Source organism: Neofelis nebulosa, chromosome 9 (assembly GCF_028018385.1).
Source record: "Neofelis nebulosa isolate mNeoNeb1 chromosome 9, mNeoNeb1.pri, whole genome shotgun sequence".
In the NCBI taxonomy this organism is placed as follows: Eukaryota; Metazoa; Chordata; class Mammalia; order Carnivora; family Felidae; genus Neofelis; species Neofelis nebulosa.
The window spans coordinates 127,776,284-127,794,584 of record NC_080790.1 but is presented as its reverse complement, the minus strand read 5'-3'; the positions used below and the strand labels follow the sequence as shown (position 1 = coordinate 127,794,584).

At 50.7% G+C, this 18,301-nt stretch overlaps 1 protein-coding gene across 24 annotated transcripts in view; it reads left to right on the top strand.

The window, feature by feature from the left end:
* ZMYND8 (zinc finger MYND-type containing 8) overlaps positions 1–18,301 on the top strand; it is a 126,481-nt gene that overhangs the window by 106,124 nt on the left and 2,056 nt on the right. For 16 of the 24 annotated variants that reach the window (XM_058685856.1, XM_058685867.1, XM_058685855.1 and 13 more), the window contains 4 exons: positions 2,586–2,666; positions 5,739–5,817; positions 8,143–8,382; positions 10,304–10,449. In XM_058685856.1, coding sequence (XP_058541839.1) covers positions 2,586–2,666; positions 5,739–5,817; positions 8,143–8,382; positions 10,304–10,449 — 546 coding nt within the window. Of the gene's footprint in view, positions 1–2,585; positions 2,667–5,738; positions 5,818–8,142; positions 8,383–10,303; positions 10,450–11,491; positions 11,559–18,301 lie in introns of all 24 variants that reach the window. The other 8 variants (XM_058685868.1, XM_058685859.1, XM_058685870.1 and 5 more) reach the window with 1 other exon arrangement.

Genomic DNA, 18,301 nt, shown 5'->3' with positions numbered 1-18,301 from the left:
CAACTTTGGCTCTAATTTAGTATGTTTGTCCTCCTTTTGAATTAAATGCATGAATTGTTATAGAGTCCCTAAGTGTCAGAAGAGGAAGGATTCAAGGGGTGATGATCTATTGCCATTCTTAAGATTTTAGTCTTCCCTGTCCACCTACTGGTAGATATTGATTTAATATTTTTATTTAAATTTAATATAGTTTTCTTTAAATTGACCGAAAGAGTGAAACTAAAATTGGGTATACCATTCTCGGATAACCATTCCTTGTCAAGGCTTGAAGCCCAAGTTTGTTTTCCTTTGGTTAAAAGGAGAGAGTGTCACGAAAGTGTTTGGTGCACAGTGGCACCATACTGAGACTTTTTCCTCATGTGGTATGCAGGTTTACGGAGGAATGGAAAAGGAGTGATCTTTTTCATTCCTGATTTCAAAAGGTGTCTGGTGTGCCTAAATGGTCTCTTGTTCTGCTAAGTTTAGCCTTACCAGCACCTTCCATTGATTGGGTCCAACTTGCCTAATTGACAGATGAGGAAACTGAGGCCTGCCGAGTGGACCTGGCGAGTGGTTTGCACTGAGCTGGTTTTCTGAGCTCCTGCAGCTGTCTTTATTTCTTGGGCTTCCCCTTTGCTCTTACCACAATATCGAGGAATGAACTTTGTGATAGACATTTTCTTCGCAGTTAAGAAAACGAGCACGGTGACATATTTTTGGAGCTGATGAACTTTCCTGCCTCCGAGGTGACCCAGAGTTGAACACCCAGATCTGTGTGTGTTGGCAGAAGGATGCTCTTTTATTAATGCTGAGTCCTTTGCTATATTTGGAAGAAAGAGTGAAAATCCGTCCACAGATCCATGATTTCTTTCAAATGGAATGTAACCATTGCATTAGGAATGTATTGAATTTCATCCACTTTCTAAAGTTTTCTTGTAAAGCAATTTAGCCTTAATATTTTAAATTGACATGGTTGGTGCAGCGGGGCGGGGAGGCCCATACAGGACGACTGGGGAGCGCGAAGTGTTTTTCCTGGCCGTGTCCATGTGTGGCCCCCAAAACAAGTGAGGAGTAGAAATCCCAACGGTGATTGTATTTGTTTTCCTCCCATTTTGGGGTGAATTGGGGGTTATCATTTTGGGGTTTGGCAGTTTATTAATTACAGCACATGTGGATTTTTTTTTTTTTTCCCTGTAAAAATAAGATGAACAGGTATTTCTTTCTGAATACCTGCCTTGTGGCAGATACTGAACCATTGTCTCCACATGGGTTTTTCACCTAATCTTTGTGTACACCCTACACGGGCCCACTGTCTTTACCCTTGTTTTCTACATGGGGGAACTGAGGCTCAGAGAGTGGGTGATGGTGGGAAGAGATCTCGGGCATCAGATACGAGGGTGGTTTTTGTCATGCCTTCTTGTTGGATTGGAGCAAATTGCAAAACACAGTGGAGACTTTGCTGCAGCCAGGCCAGGCCCCGAGGCCTACTTTGGTCTCCTGTCCTCTCCTCTTTGTCCTGTGACCGGGGGGAGGGGCGGGGAATCAGCCAGCAAGTGGTAGGCAGGAGAAAAATCATCCTGCAGACACATTCAGTCAGCAGGGAACTAGGTGCCTGCCACGTGGACCTGAGCTGGTGTCACCAACTTGCTGATGCCTTCAGGGCTCAGAGAGTTAAAGAAAAGGAAGATGGCACACTGGACAGGCAATGGGAGGGAGCCCTGACCAAAGTCCTTCAAATACCGAACCAGCTATCGCCACACAGTGGGCTGGGTTAATTCGTCCATAAAAACGAAGGACTGACCCAGTCTGTGACCCAAACAGATCGCGAAACCTCTGCACTAAGTGGAAGAAGGCGGTCATCAAAGACCATGTGTTGTGTGACTCCATAGATAGAAAATATCTAGATGAAGCACATCCATCCGTGTAGAAAGCAGATCAGTGGTTGTCGGGGGTGGGGGGCGATGGGGACCTTTGGGGGGGTGAAAGCTAAGGGGTATCCGAGTTCTTTTTGGGGTAATGGACTGTGGGGATGGATGTACAACTGTGAATCTATTAAAGGCCATGGATTTGTGCACTGTAAATGGGTCCATTGGTAGATGAATGAGATCTCAATAAGACTTTTTTTTTTTTTTTTTTTTTTTTTTTTTAAAGGGGAAGGAATTTAGAAACAACAGTCACAAAAGGAAACAATTCCTCCCTTGAACCCATAGTGCTGGCCAAAGCAAACAGGCCTGGGGCCCAAATTCAGCCTCTCCAGATTAGCCTCTGGCTACAGAAACTAGCTTTGTGTATTCCTACCCTGGATTATACCTGAGTTTCTCGACCTTGGCACCAGTGACATTTTGGGTTGGATAATTCTTTGTTATGGGGGCTGTTCTGTCTACATAGCGTATATAGCTCATCCTTGGCCTGCACCCACCAGATGCCAATAGTCTGCTTCCCCCCCCCATCAGTCCTGACAACCACAAGTACCAAATGTCCTGTGAGGGACAGAATTGCCCCCTGTTGAGAACAACTGCTTTGTATTGGGTAGGTTTTAGATGTATGTCATCTAGAAAAGCCTCAGGGAAGCGATCACCTGAATTGTTTCTGTTTTTATCTTTCAGATGATGGATGCAATAAAAGGAACGATGACAGAAATCTACAACGATCTTTCTAAAAACACTACTGGGAGCACAATAGCCGAGGTCAGAGATGACACATTCCTTATTTGCTAAGAATGTTATACGGGCTGCTGTAAAATGGTGCCAGGAAGCAGCTTCTCTGGAAGTCCCTCCAGGGCGCTCTGCTGATTGTGTTTGTTGGGAAGGGCGTTTCTTTACTGAGTCACAAGGCTGGCTCTGTGGTGGGGATGCACACAGCTTTGTGTGATCCGGTCACTTCTAGTCAAAGGGCCAATACTGGAGCCTGAGTTAACCCCCTAGTGAACCCTGAGATTAATCAGCTCCTTGGGCCCCATGTATAATTGTCTCCTGGCTCTCTGTAAGTTTGGGCATTTTTATACAAGGGATCCTTGTTGTCTTAGGATTTGCGTGCTGAAAGCCTCCACAATTGTGTGGTTGCCTAGGGAATAAAGCGGTTAAAACATGAAAATGTCCACTTAGGAAGTGACCATTTGTAAAAATAGATCTCTTTGAACTGACTTCTTAGGCTAGGCTAATTCTTTGTAAGCCAGGTGCGGAAGGGTCACCAGGTGAAATGACAAGTGAAAGAACTTCTTGAGGTCATCGAAAGTGATGTTGGAGACAGGGAGATTCCATGCAAGCCACTGACCTGTGAGGGCCGGCACTCAGAAGAAGAGAAAATCTCCCCCACGAAGGTGTCCTAATAGGCTTTCAGCAGAGAACAATGTGCATATAAAGCTTTGAGAAAGGTCCCGAAGGAATCAGTGAGTTCCCGGGATATTTTGCTCATGTGCCCATCTCTATGATGAGACCAAGGATCGGTATGTGGTTGAAAACACAGATCCGTAATGTCTCACTTGAAACCTTGGGGTCCAGATATGTGCCAGAATTTTTCAGAATTTGAAAAGGTAATATGCAGCTATCCGCCCCAAACAATACAACATTTGTGCTGTGAAATATGCTTGTTCACACAAATTAGGGTTTCTCCACCTCGGCACTTCGGACATTTGTGCCAGATGATTCTCTGTTACGGGGTCTGTCTTGTCCATCGTAGGGTGCTTGGCAGGTCCCTGGCTTCTACCCTATTGGCAGTAGCACCCCTCCATTGTGACAGCCTCAGAAGTCTGCAGATCTTGCAGTGTCGTGGAGGGAGCGGGGAGGACAAAGTCACCGTGGTGGAGAGCCACTGTGGTTATCAAACACTGTAAATAGGGCCCATGTTCAGGCGGAGTTTATTTTTCCCCTCCAAATGAATTTAACTCCTCCCTCCAAAATTACCCTTTGGTTTCCAGAGATGTTAGGCTTTGGAGTTTCAGGTGAATAACTATAGATTCCATCTACAGTGTTAGGTAAGAGGGGCGCCTGGGTGGCTCCGTCGGTTAAGCGTCCGACTTCGGCTCAGGTCACGATCTCGCGGTCCGTGAGTTCGAGCCCCGCGTCGGGCTCTGTGCTGACAGCTCAGAGCCTGGAGCCTGTTTCCGATTCTGTGTCTCCCTCTCTCTCTGCCCCTCCCCCGTTCATGCTCTGTTTCTCTCTGTCCCAAAAATAAATAAAAAACGTTGAAAAAAAAAATAAAAAAAAAAAAAAATAAATAAACGTTAAAAAAAATTTTAAAAAAATGTTAGGTAAGAGATCAAACACTGCTAACTTTATTTGCTTTAGTTTCACTTTTTTAAGACCAAATTTTTTTTTTAATTTTATTTTTTATTTTTTAAAATTTACATCCAAATTAGCACATAGTGCAACAATGATTTCAGTAGATTCCTTGGTGCCCCTGACCCATTCAGCCCATCCCCCCTCCCACAACCCCTCCCGTAACCCTCAGTTTGTTCTCCATATTTATGAGTCTCTTCTGTTTTGTCCCCCTCCCTGTTTTTATATTATTTTTGTTTTCCTTCCCTTACGCTCATCTGTTTTGTCTCTTAAAGTCCTCATATGAGTGAAGTCATATGATACTTGTCTCTCTTACTAATTTCGCTTAGCATAATACCCTCCAGTTCTATCCGCGTAGTTGCAAATGGCAAGATTTCATTCTTTTTGGTTGCCGAGTAATACTCCATTGTGTGTGTGTGTGTGTGTGTGTGTGTGTGTGTGTGTGTGTGTGTGTGTATATATACACCGCATCTTCTTTATCCATTCATCCATCGATGGACATTTGGGCTCCTTCCATACTTTGGCTATTGTTGATAGTGCTGCTATAAACATGGGGGTGCATGTGTACCTTCAAAACAGCACACCTGTATCCTATGGATAAATGCCTAGTAGTGCAATTGCTGGGTCGTAGGGTAGTTCTATTTTTAGTTTTTTGAGGAACCTCCATACTGTTTTCCAGAGTCGCTGCACCAGCTTGCGTTCCCAAGGACCAAAGTTCTAATCAAGCCTTTCATTTATCTGTTATTATTTTTTTTATTTATTATGAAAATCTGTTCCTTGTTTTTACTTTATTCATTCATTCATTTTTTAAAGTAAACTCTGTGCTCAACATGGGACTTGAACTTACAACCCCAAGATCAAAAGTTGGATGCTCTAGCAACTAAGCCGGCAAGGCACCCTCCTCCCGCCTTGTTTTTACTTTAAGTGGCTTTTTCTGGAGCCGGGATTTCTTGGAAAAGACAGACAACTTCTATAGTTGACCCTTGAAAAGCGGGTTTGAACTGTGCTTGTCCATTTTATGTGGAGTTTTTATATAGTATAGTACTGTAAAATGCATTTTCTCTACCTTGTGATTTTCTTAACATTTTCTTTTCTCGAACTTACCAATGGTAAGAATACATTATCTAATATACACAACATCTATGTTCAGCCGTTTATGTTTTTGGGGAAGGCTTCCTGGTCAACAGTAGGCTGTTACGTTTTTGGAGAGCCCAAGGTTACATGTAGATTTTTTGACGGCATGGCCTGTGGATGCCCCGGCTCCCGCTCCCACGTTGTTCAAGGGTCAGCTGCATTTCGTTTTCGGAAGCAGAGTTCCTCCTGAATTTGGGATAACCCACTGGTGCCCACCTCTCTGTACTGCAGCGTCCAGCTGCTTACGCCTCACTTGACCGCGTGGCGTTGACTCTTCCAGCTGGTGAGCCCTGTCGGTGAACGCCATCCAGACACGCCTTCTAAGAGTCTTACTCTCTCTCATTCCAGATTCGCAGGCTGAGGATCGAGATCGAGAAGCTGCAGTGGCTGCACCAACAGGAGCTCTCGGAAATGAAACACAACTTGGGTAAGTCCTGGTGAACTGGCCTGCGCCGAGGGCGCTTTTGGGTGTGAACTTCCCCGCAGCTCTGGAGGCAGGTGCCGGCGTGAATGGAGTCAAAAGTAGGCTTGGGGATGTGATGTCCCGCTGCTGGGGAGACCACAGAACCCTGGAGAGTCTAACCCGTGGACACGAGGTGTAAGAGCAGGTGTTGGGGGGAGTGGGTTCCTTCTTTTCTTTTCAAAATAACCAACATCAGTAGCGGGAGTAGCAGCAGCAACAGCCGTAGCTGTTCCTGTTTACTGAGCTCTGACTCAGCAACCGTTTTAAGTACTTTGCCACGGATCCAAATTCTCACGGAAACCCTTCTGGTGAAAAAGCTCTGCTATCCCGTTTTTAGGTAAAAGCAAGTGGGGCACAGACATGTTGAGGAAGTTGCTCAGAGTTACACAGCTGCGATTCGGGCGTGGGCACTCTGGGTCCAGACCTTCCCTCCGAAGCATGGAATGTTGGGCATTTTCACAGATTCTCAAACACTTGGTGTGTGGCCCGCACTGCGGAGAAAGCTACTTTGCTGGTTGGTGCAGACTGAGTGCTGTTTCCGGCCTATCGTTGTGTGTCCCTGTTGTGAAAGGCTTTCCCCCCAAAGGTAGAGCACTTCCCTTGAGACCCTCATGTAGTGTCAGCCTCAGAGCCAGAATGCTGGAGGCCATCGTGTCTCCCTCGTCACGGGGGCAGGCCCAGGTGTGCCCCCTGTCACAGGTGACACACGTTGAAATCGTGCATCGCAAACTTACCTTACGAGGCCGCCCTTGGGAGGAGGGAGCCCTCTGCTTCTCTGCTTGTTGCCACGCAGGAGGTTTACTCGGGTGTTGTGGCTGCTTGTTACTTTTATGGAGGATCTCTCCATTAAAAAAAAATTTTTTTACATTTATTTATTTTTGAGAGATAGAGAGAGACAGAGCACAAGTGGGGGAGGGGCAGAGAGAGAGGGAGACCCAGAATCTGAAGCGGGCTCCAGGCTCCGAGCTGTCAGCACAGAGCCCGACTTTTGGGGCTCAAACTCACGAACCGTGAGATCATGACCTGAGCTGAAGTCGGACGCTCAACCCACTGAGCCGCCCAGACACCCCAGAATATCTCTCCATTTTTAAATAATTAGCTGCATGTTTGGAGGAAAAAAAAAAAAAAAAAGTACCTGCGGGCTGGCCAGAACGTGCCCCTGGTCTGCAGGCTTCTAGTTAAAGGGACAGAAAGCTGGCGTCTAACACAAGTGCAAGGGGGTAATTTTCTTTTCCTGGTGTTTTTTTTAGACGTGTGCATGTGTGCTTGTTGTTTTGTTTTTGTTTGTAATTTTCAGTAAGAGAATCTTAACGAATTTTAGCGGGATCATTTACTTTTCTTTTGGTGTGCAGGCCACCCCCTCCCCGGGGTGAATGGCATGGGAACTTTCCTATCTGAAGTGAAATTAGAGAAGCCCCAGCGGACTGAGCACTTTGGTAGTTGATCGGTCAGAGCGAGTCACAACGGCCTGTCTGGTAGATTTACTCCATGGCCACTGAGCTCACCGAATAGAAAGTGTGTCTGAGCTCTAGTGCCAGCTGTGCCCTTATTGGCTGTATGCCTCAGTTTCCTCATCTATGAAAGGGTTTTTTTTTTTTTTTTTTTAAGCTTATTTATTTATTTTGGAGAGAGAAGGAGGGGTGGGGGGCAGGGGTGAGGAATCCCAAGCAGGGATCCCCACATGGGGCTCCAACTCAGGAACCATGAGATCATGACCTGAGTCGCAAGCAAGAGTCCGACACTTGGCCGACTGAGCCGCCTGGGCGCCCCCGAAAGGAACGGTCTGGTTAGAGCTGGTCTCCCAGGATTAGTATGAAGGTGAAGTGAGTTGATCCAGGGTGCAACACGAGGTGCCTTGTAGTATTTGGTTGCTAGAAAAGTCCATGCTGGTGACAAAACTCAGAGTGGGCTTCGTGGAAATTGGGTCACGGGTTTATTTGACGACTTCCCCCCGGATCCCCGTGGGGCTCCGGGCTCCCTGCGTGCTAGGCACCCTGGCGTTCTCTCTCACCGCGCAGCTCTGTCTGATCACGTGACGAACGCTCGGTTTGCAGATGCAGATACTGGGGCTCGGCGAGGCTAGGTTACTCGCCTGTTGGGGGGGGGGGTGTGTTGCACAAATGAGCCCCCTCCGAGCCAGGACCCGCACCCGTGTCTGTTGGAATCCCCGTGCTGGACTCCCTTTCCGATCTGGTGTGAAAGTCTCCAAGCCCCGGGCAGGGGGGGGGGGGGGGGGGGGGACGACGACGACTAGTGATGCAGCCCACGTCCTGTCCCCTCGCCCGTCAGAGCTGACCATGGCGGAGATGCGGCAGAGCCTGGAGCAGGAGCGGGACCGGCTCATCGCCGAGGTGAAGAAGCAGCTGGAGCTGGAGAAGCAGCAGGCGGTGGACGAGACCAAGAAGAAGCAGTGGTGCGCCAACTGCAAGAAGGAGGCCATCTTCTACTGCTGTTGGAACACCAGCTACTGCGACTACCCCTGCCAGCAGGCCCACTGGCCCGAGCACATGAAGTCCTGTACGCAGTCAGGTACGGCCACGCGCCGCCTGCCCGGGCCCTGGCCGGTCTCGCCGGACGACCGTGACCGTCACGCTCGAGCGGGCAGCGTGCGCGCGCCCGGCGAACGCTTGAGGCACGGCTGTTGTGAACGTGGGGCCTCCTTCTGTTACTTGCCCGGACTGTCGTTTCATGTGGCACCGGTTCTCGGTGCGGTGATTTTGGTCCCCACCCCGAGACGCCGGCAGTGACCACAGACGTGTGTGGTCATCCTAACCGAGGGGCGGGCCGCCGGCCCCCGGAGGGCAGAGGCCAGGGATGCTGCCGCCGAACCCCGCGCAGTGCGCCAGACGGGCCCCCCTCCCGCCCCCGGGCCGAAGAATGATCTGGCCCTAAATGTCAGTCGTGCTGATACTGAGAAATCCTGCTCTTTAATTATTTTTTTTAAGTTGGTTTATTTTGAGAGAGAGAATATGTTTGCGTGCACGAGCGGTGGAGGGGCAGGGAGAGAGACTTCCAAGCAGGTTTCATGCTGTCAACACAGAGCCCGACTCCCGGCTCGTCCCATGCCCGGCGAGATCATGACCTGAGCCGAAATCAAGAGTTTTTTACAGTTAGCTTGTATTTCTGACAAACAGTATTAGCTTTATTAGTTTATTACTTTCCATTTTGAAGAATTTAATTTAAAATTACATAATAGGGGCACCTGGGTGGCTCAGGCGGTTAAGTGTCCGATTTCAGCTCGGGTCATGATCTCACTGTTCAGGAGATGGAGCCCCGCATCAGGTTCTATGCTGACAGCTCGGAGCCTGGAGCCTGCTTCAGATTCTGTGTCTCCCTCTCTCTGCCGCTCCCCTGCTCACTCTCTGTCTCACTGTCTCTCTCTCAAAAATAAATAAAACGTTAAAAAAAAAAAATACATGAATAATACGACAAGGCAGTGTGTCTTTCACACTGGCAAAAATTGGAAGGTGATAGGTGACCACGATTGAGAAGCACTCCAGCGGCCAGGAGTTGGCAAATGCTTTCTGTGAAGGTCCAGAGGATAAATATTTTACGATTTGTTGAAGCTGCTCTACTGTACTGATTTAGGGAGAGGACAATCATAGACAAGGTGTAAGTGGTGGGCGAGGCTTTGTTCCAGTAAAACTTTATTCACAAAAACAAGTAGCACTGGGTTGCCAGCTCTCGCTCTAGAGAGGTCTTGTGTATTTCGTTATTTTAAAAAGGCAGTATTGAACTATACGTTGTTGGGTCCTTTGTCCTTTAGGGAGATGTCTTCCTAATGGCTACTTTAAATCTCTTCTAGCGGTAGAGTTAAATTCTCCTACGTTCTGTAATGTGTCTGATGACCCATTGTTGTTGTTATGACAAGATGGCCAAAATGTCCTTCAGTTTTCCTTTCTTTGTGGCATTATAACGTCCGTCCTTCTGAAATTCCTCTCAAATGCTCTTTTTCAGTTTGTCCAAGCTCCTAGCATCTCCAGAGACTCTGTCTTTGCCATCGTGTCGTTTTTCACATGGGTTTCCCAGCCCTGCCTCGGAAGGAAGGAAGTCAGTCTACGGGGATAAAATCGATCTAAAATTAGAAATTGTGAAATGAGTAATTCTAGATCCCAATTCTAGGCTGGTTCTGCTGACGGGCTTCATTTGTTCTCCCGCCATGCTTTTGGGTCTGGGATGACTTAACAAAACTTGAATTAATGAACTACTAAAAATTCACATATTTTCGCACAATGTCTGGAATTTCAGCTTCTGGAAAACTTTGGAGTCCTGGCCACTTTGGGCCTGTTCTCCTGGGTGGGACTGAGGAGAGGTGCCTCTGTTACAGACAGCGGTCGGGTCAGAGTTGTTCCGAGCGATGGCGTGGCCTCGTGCAGTGCGCGGCTTCCTGTGGTTCTGGAAGCCGTGGCCCTCAGCTTATACGTGGCTTCTCTCTTCCGTTCCCCCCCAGCTACTGCTCCTCAGCAGGAAGCAGACGCCGAGGTAAACACAGAAACACTAAACAAGTCTTCTGGCACACAGGCGGCCCCTACGGATGCCGCCAGCACCTCGAAAGACAAGGAGCCTTCCACGGAGAAAAGCAAGGACAGCGGCTCGGTGAGTAAGCTGCTCGCCTTTGGCCAGTGACACCAACACTTAGGGCCAGGTGGCGTCTCAGGACCTGTCCCCATGCCTGTCTCCTCTGCAAGTCCCATGTTGTGGGAGGTCTGTCTTCAAGGTGGGGCAGTCAGACTGCTGGTGGGGGTGACAGGCTTAGCAGGCCTCCTTTTCACCAGTGGGCATGCGGGCAGGGACAGAGCGACGCGGAGCCCGAGTTGACATTCGTGTGATTCGGCAGCTGCTCTCTGGGGACTCTCAAAGCTTATCACAGTGTTGTCCAGTAGAACCTTCTGTGATGATGGGAGTGTTCTGTGTCTGCTCTGCCCAGTATGGTATCCACTAGCCACACGTGGCTGTTGAGCCCTTGGACCGGGGTTGGTGTGAGCAGAGACTCTCGCACTTTGAAATTTTATTTAATTAATTCAAATACAAGCAGTCACACGGTGCTAGTAGCCGCCATATTGGCCAGGAAAGGTCGCACCCCCTACTTCCCAGTGTGTGGCATATGCAACATGGGTCGTCTGCAGAAGGTATTTTCGGTGGCACATTGATCATGTTTTACATGCGTAGTCATCATGTATTTATTTCAGTGTGTCTTAGGAGAAGAATTAAGTTCTTATGCCATCAAAACCCTTTGATTTCATTGACAATATAGCCTGGTAAGAGGTTAATGTGAAACGAGAGCGAGCTGACATAGTTTTGAAGTAATATACCTCCTTTTTGGATGTGGCACAAATCTGGACGGTAGGTAGGTCAGTGAAGGAAGTTGAGGGCACAGTGAATGTTCTAGAAGCTAAGGCTGTAGAGTTGAGTAAGGGCGCACCCCATTGCTGTGTTCCACCCTCTTCATTCTGGGAGACAGAGCACAGGTGTAGGGCCACCCCAGCCGACCTGGCCTCCCCTGCCTGAGCATACCAGGCAGAGGGCACAAAGGTGCCTTGGGGGCAGTGATGAGCACCCCCATGGATCCCTGGGCTTCCCTGGGGGGCTACATTGGCCCCCGTGCCTTGTGTCCATCTCTCTCTTTTTGTATTTTTAGACCCTCGACCTTTCTGGCTCCAGGGAGACGCCCTCCTCCATTCTCTTAGGCTCCAACCAAGGCTCTGGTATGTTGCCCCCTGGTGGGTGAACGGTGCTCTCACATTCCTCACGGGCAGAGGGGAAGCCATTTTCTCAGGGAGATCTTTAAGGGTTTATGGCAGTGGTTTTCCAACCACTGTGGATCCTTAGGGATCTTTGGGGGTGCCCCGGGCAGGTCATTGTGGGGGGGGGCGAGGGAGTGGCTGGGCAAGGTAGCTTTCAGGCACCCTCCAAACTGATCAGTATTTACCTCCATTTGTTTTATTTATGGGGGTCCCACATAAAAGAGGGTTCTGTTGCTGACCTGGGGTGGGGTAGAGGTGTGCATGTAGCTCGGGCATTTCTTCCGCCCTCAGGGAAATGACCACAGTAAATTAAACCATCTGGAACTCTGTTCCTGAGGTCCCAGCATCCGCAGTTAGTGGATGAGGGCACTTGAGCCTTTAGGGAAAAGAAACTTTTTAGGTGGATGATGTTTCTGTAGAAACCTTTCTTCTTGGGGAATAACCCAGTAGGCTGTTTTGGGCTGTTTTCTGAGACTGAAATTTTTAGTTTTTCCTCTTACGTGGGGTTTGAGCTACCCTCTGTTCTCGCCCAAAGGGTCATTTTCCTGCATCCTTCCGAGTTTTGGGTGATTCCAGAGGGTTCAAAGAGGGTGCCCCCGTTGAGGACAATTTGCTTACTTGAAGGTCCCTTAGCTCCAGGATCTTTTTCTCCTTTGGATGATTCCCTTAAGCGGAAAGCCGAAAATTTTATTTCCTGTCTCTGTATTAAGCACGCCAAGGAAGAAGTTGATGTCCTTTGTTTGCATAGGTGGGGACGGTTTCCCCAGGGGGAATTCAGATGGAGGGCGGGGCTAAGAGGGAGTAGCAGGAGCTGACTTGAGGGAGAATGAGAACTTGGCATTAAATACGTTTGAACCGCCTATTGAAAACCTACCTCTCCCTTGCCTTCATTCCCCTGACTAAATCTCTGAGAACAGTTCAGTTTGGCGCTAAGATGCCTTGCACATCTCTTTGATATTTTCTAGTTTCTCCTTTTCGCAAAGACTTACCTGGCCGTTAAGACTACGGTTTGGTTTTCATTATGTGTATTTGTAGAGCTGCCCTCTACCTGTGGTGAGGATTATGGATTTTCTGCCCGCGGTCTAGGTAGCAATATACAATTCCTTTTTTATTGAAGTTTAAAATGAGTTTAGAGTAAAAACCTGGAATATGCAGGCTGTAGGAGGGTTGTGGACGGGTCAGAATTGCCCAGGTGGTGTGAGCGAGGCCCAGGGTAGGGGGACCATGGCTTCCGACAGGGGGCGCTGTTGAGGTTTTGAGCAGCGAGGTGGGATAAGCACGGAGCTGGGAACTTTGCAGGGTGGCGTGCCGAATGGAATCTGTCTCATCCAGGGGGACTGCAGACGGGATGCTGGCTGGGAGATCTGCCCAATTGCACTTCTCGGTGACGAGGTATTCCCTAGCCCAGGGCAGAAGATGTTGGTGACTTGGTACTGGTTGGGTGGAGGCAGAGAAAATAATCTTGGAGGAGTCCCTTGGTGACAGGATGGGGGGGAGGGGACAGGGAGGGGGCAGGATCGGGGAAGGGAGGGAGGGCAAGATCCTGAATTCCGCTTTAGGTTCTTGGAGGATGCATGGCGCTAGGCTTTTCGCAGAGGGTTGGAGGCGTGTGAGAGTTTGTTGAGTGTCTCTGGGACCAGGTCCTGTGGTAGGGCTGAGGATTTAGGGGTGAACAAGGCAGACAACTCCTGTCTCTGTCTTCTGGAGCTTTTTTTTTTTTTTTTTTAAAATTTTTTTAACGTTTATTTTTGAGACAGAGAGAGACAGAGCATGAACGAGGGAGGGTCAGAGAGAGAGGGAGACACAGCATCCGAAACAGGCTCCAGGCTCTGAGCGGTCAGCCCAGAGCCCGACACGGGGCTCGAACTCACGGACCATGAGATTATGACCTGAGCCGAAGTCGGGCGCTCAACCGACTGAGCCACCGAGGCGCCCCTGTCTTCTGGAGCTTTAAGGGAAGTCAGAAGAGCATTTAATGGGTGCTTAGGAGAAGAGCATGAAGCGGTTGGACACTTCGTTGTGTTTATTCCCAACTTCGGTGAGACAAGTTACTGTTCCCATTATGCAGACGAGGGCGTTGGGGCCCAGAGAAGTTAAGTTACATGCACAAGTAATTCAGTGACTTAACTACTGGAGCCTGGACTCCAGTCCAGAATTCTCTGACCCCACATGTGCTCTCACCCGCTGCATTGGGAATACTTAAGTTGACCCCTAGGAAATCGTGAGTCAAAAACGGTTGGCCATTTTGTGTGGCTCAGCTAATAAGGCACCGATGTCTGGGGAAAGTCAGGGCTGTAGATGTGGCTTCTCCCCACTGCCCCAGCTTCCAGATCTACTAATGGTTTCCTTTCCTCACCTCCCTCCTTCCCCAGCTTGGTTTCCACGGCTCATCCCAGCAGCACCCTCGCTAATGGAACCCAGTCTCCCACACCTTCTGGTTTTCTCCACATGTCCATTTGGCAAAACCTTGCCTTGCTCAGACCCCAGCCATCTATCTCCTCGGGACACGCTCATTCCACCACACACGCTGATCTTGACCGCTGACCTCAGAAGCACACATTTCCATCTGTCTGGTCATCTTACCAAATTTGTTGCATTTCAGCCTCTGTCTGCACTCTCCACAAGGGCAGCTTCCGCAACCTCCCAGCCCATCCCTCCAATGTCACTGACAGCACGTGGCATTGCCCGTTCCTTCCGGGGAGCACAGCCAGGCCCTGCCTCCCCTTCCAGCACCCAGGCCTCCTTCACGCCTTCCTCCAGCCTCGCCGGCCTTTCCGTATCCAGCCTCTGTCGTAGCCAGATGTCGTGTTCAGCTGCTTCCTTCCTTAGGCATTTAAATATCCTCCTGTGCCTCCAGCTTCTTTCCTTGACACCCTGCATCTGCCCCTAGAGCGGTGCTGTCCCCTAGAACATTCTGCAGTGATGGCGTGGTTCTGTATCCGCCCTGTTCCCTGTGGTAGTCGCCTGCACACATGGCTGTCGGACCCTTGAACTGTGGCTGACGTAACTGAGGAATAGAATTTAACATTTTATATTACTTTATTTAAATAGCATCGCGGAGCTAGTGGCCACCATATTGAACGAACGGCACGGCCTCCAGGCTGCCCTGCCTCCTTCCCCAGCCCAGGCAGACGTTTCCGTAAGACTCGTTCGGTCCGGTCACCACCGAGCCCTAAGCCCTGAATAACCGCGGACCTTTTAAAGTCTAAATGGTGTTTTGAGACCTTGTCTCGCAAAGAGACAAGGTTAGAATCCCAGGGTGTCCTCAGCAGGAGGGACCTTCTCTACGGGTCTTGGCGAAAGGAAGAGGTGCATCCGGGACCGCACTCAGGAGGCGTCCGCGTTTCGGACTCGGGACGAGGCGGGACGGAAGGCATATTAGCCGAGGGGGAGCACCGTGGTGCTCCCTGTCGGAAACTGGAGGAGAGGGAGCATTTTCCAGGAAGTGTTGCCACGACAGCCCAGAGTGTGAGCAGGAGGGAGATGGAGGTGCCCGGGGCCCAGTCAGGACCGTGTCCTCTGTCTTCCCCCTTCCTCTGTTTCTCACCCAAGCCGGTACTTGTGTCAGAGCAGAAACGCTGACTCGTTCGCTGTCCTCTTTGAACTCCTCGTACGTCTAACTTCCGCCAGCTCTTGATGTTGGTGACCGTGCAGATGAAACCTTGTGGAGGAAAGAGGGCTTTGGACACACCGGGGTTCTCCGTGCCTACTGGTGCCGGGAGGGTGTGGTGAGGAGTCTGGGGGCGGGAGAAAGGTTCCGTGGGGGTACGTGCTTCCTTGCTATTTGCTTGTCTTTTAAGATTTTAGGGGCGCCTGGGTGGCTCAGTCGGGTAAGCATCTGACTCCATTCCAGCTCAGGTCACGATCTCATGGTTTCTGAGTTCAAGCCTCACATCGGGCTCTGTGCTGAGAACGTGGAGTCTGCTTGGGATTCTCTCTCTCTCTCTCTCTCTCTCTCTCTCTCTCTCTCTCTCTCCTCTCCTCTCTCTCTCTCTCTCTCTCCCTCTCTCTCTCTCTCTCTCTCTGTGGGCACACCCCCCCCCCCCCCCCAATAAATAATAGTTTTAAGATTTCGAAGTAAAACATGCGTATAGTTATAGCACAGAGACAGTTCCTAGGCCCTGTCCCCAGTGATGTCTCTGGTACTTCCCTCTCCTTACAAATAATGTATTTCCCTGTGCTTCTATTTCTGAGTGTTAGTTTTAGACCTTGCTTGCTGACTTCTGGTTTATGAAGGTGAGGGTTGGGGTCACTGATGACCGCTCTTCTCCCTTTCCTCCCAAATGAAGGATGTCACCATTTCTGTGCTCTGGAGGTTCCATGGGTCAAGGACAACACTCATGCTTTAGTTCTGGATTTGAGCGCTAGCGACAGCGACTGTGGACCCCTCTCTCGGCGCCCCCCCCCCTTGCACCCCCCCCCCCCCCCCCCCACCGTGTTGAGACCGCCCTCTGCTTCGCTGTGACTTCCCTTCCTCGAGGTTGAGAACAGGCGCATTCTGACCCTTAACCGCCCCACGCTCGGCAGTGGGCCAAGCCGGAGAACTTCAGTCCGGGTGCCCGCCATCCTGAGCGTGCTGTGCGTTGCCCGGCCCAGCGAGTGCCATGATGACGGTTCCGTTCTGGCACGGCTGTGCTCTCTCCTGCAGTTCCTGTTTCCTTCTCTTGTCATACCTTTCGTGATTTCCCCACCAAGCTCTTCACCGTACCCCTTATTTTATTGCAACTCCTTTCATATCACTAATTTCTGGCTCTTCATTTCCAGATGTTATTTATTGCGGTCCCATCATCGTGGCCGAGGACGTTGGTCACTCGATACGTCATCTGTAGCCCCTTGCTCAGTCCTCACCGCGGCACCTACCTTGCCCTCCCCTCCCGGCCTTGTCCTCCGTCAGGCTTGGCTACGGTAGAGTTTTCATTCCCCCCAAAAGAATCCGGATTCCTTGGGTGCTGTTTCCCGCCTTAGTGTGGTTCTCGCACCTCTGGTTTTGCTGGTCAGATTAGGCTGTTGGCAGAGCTGGTGGTTCTGAGAATTGCGTTTCCAACGTGCTGAAGAATGTGGCCTACAGAGTTGCTTTTGTGCCATTGGGTACCTCGCTTCCCGCCTGTAATGCAGCGCTGCGTCCAGTGACCCCGCCCCCCCCCCCCCCCCCCCCTCCTTTCGTGGTTTAAAAATGCCCATTAGGACAAGAAGCCCTCGTCGCTGTGAGGGCGTCGGGTCGGAGAGTGGCGCGGAGAGAACAGGGCTAACGGTGCTGAGTGTGTAGCGGGTGCCTGGCTCGTGGCGACCTGAGCTCCCTGACGGACACCGAGGCTGCCTGGGCCGTGTCTCTTCAGCCCACGGCAGCTGTGTGGCAAGCAACCCGCCCGCGCCCCGGCCATGCCCCGGCTACCCAGCCCAGAAGGGGAAGTACGGCCCCGTCTCACCGACGCGGCCGGGACCCGCGGAATCCTCGGGCTGTGCGTGCGTCGTCGTCTTGTTTTCTGCTGTCGTTGTGAGTGGCGCGTCTCGCTCTGGCCTCCGCTCTTCTCAGCTGGGCCTCTCGTGGCCGCTGAAAACCGCGGTAGGAGACGAGAGCCAGAGTGTACGGTGTGCTTCGTGGAAGGGATCAGCCTTGGCCTTGTCCATAGAGGTCCCGATTCTCCCCTGCGGTGATTGGCCGAACCAGCCAGTGCCCCTTGTCCCGTCTGCGTGAGGGCCCAGGTCCCGTGGCCGGTGGCCGGCCCGGTCCGTGGTGCAGGTGCCGTGCTGAGCTCCGGTCCGGTGTCTGCCTTCACCTGACTGCACCGTTGTGGGATTTTTGTCCTGTTGGACGATGACCGAGCGCACTGCTTCCCAGAGACCTTCGAGAAGAACCATCCGCGTAGGCTTCACGGGTAGGGAAGAACCAGGAAGAGGAGGTGGATTCAGGACTGCCTGCCAGAATACTGCCCCCTTTTGGTCACTGATGCAAATGGCCAAAGAGAAGTCTCCTGAATGAACACATCACTTTGGAGACTTTTCTCTCTCTTTGCCACTTGTCTTCCAAAACAGGAACACATGACTAAGTGTACACGTTCCTTGGTACCAGGTGGTAAGAAATGGCATTCCCCGGCTCTGATCTGGTCCCTTTCTCACTCTCATTCTGTCCCTGAGCTTGACCGTTGGCTTCTTTGAATGTTACCACCCCACCTCCAGAAATTTAAAAACAAAATTTCATCCCAGCCTCTCTGAACTTGGCAGATGATCCCAGGCTTGATGGGGCCTTGGCATGCTGACGGGTCCCTTGCCGTCACCCGTGCTGGCCTGAGCTGAGCTGCGTGGCAGCTTACGGACTCCCTCCTCTGCCTCTTCCTTCACCTGCCTCGGATCTTCTCAGCCACTGTTGAGCTTTTTGTGGTCACGCGTCCTCGAAGCTGTCCTGGGTCTTAACTCTGGTTCTGTATCCTTCAGGGACCCTGCAGCCTGTCCCTGATGGGAGTCCGTGGGTGTGTGTGTGTCCAGCCGGACATAACCATTCTGGCCTCTCCCTCCTCCTCCTTCTCCTCCTTCTCCTCCTCCTCCTCCTCCTCCTCCTCCTCCTCCTCCTCCTCCTTCCCCTCCTCCTCCTCCTCCTCCTCCTCCTCGATCCTCTCCCTTAGGTGGTTTGGTTATAGGTCTGCTTTTCGAGTTGTCTGTAAATTGACCAAAGAAATTCTAATATGAGGAAGGAAAAATATCGCCAC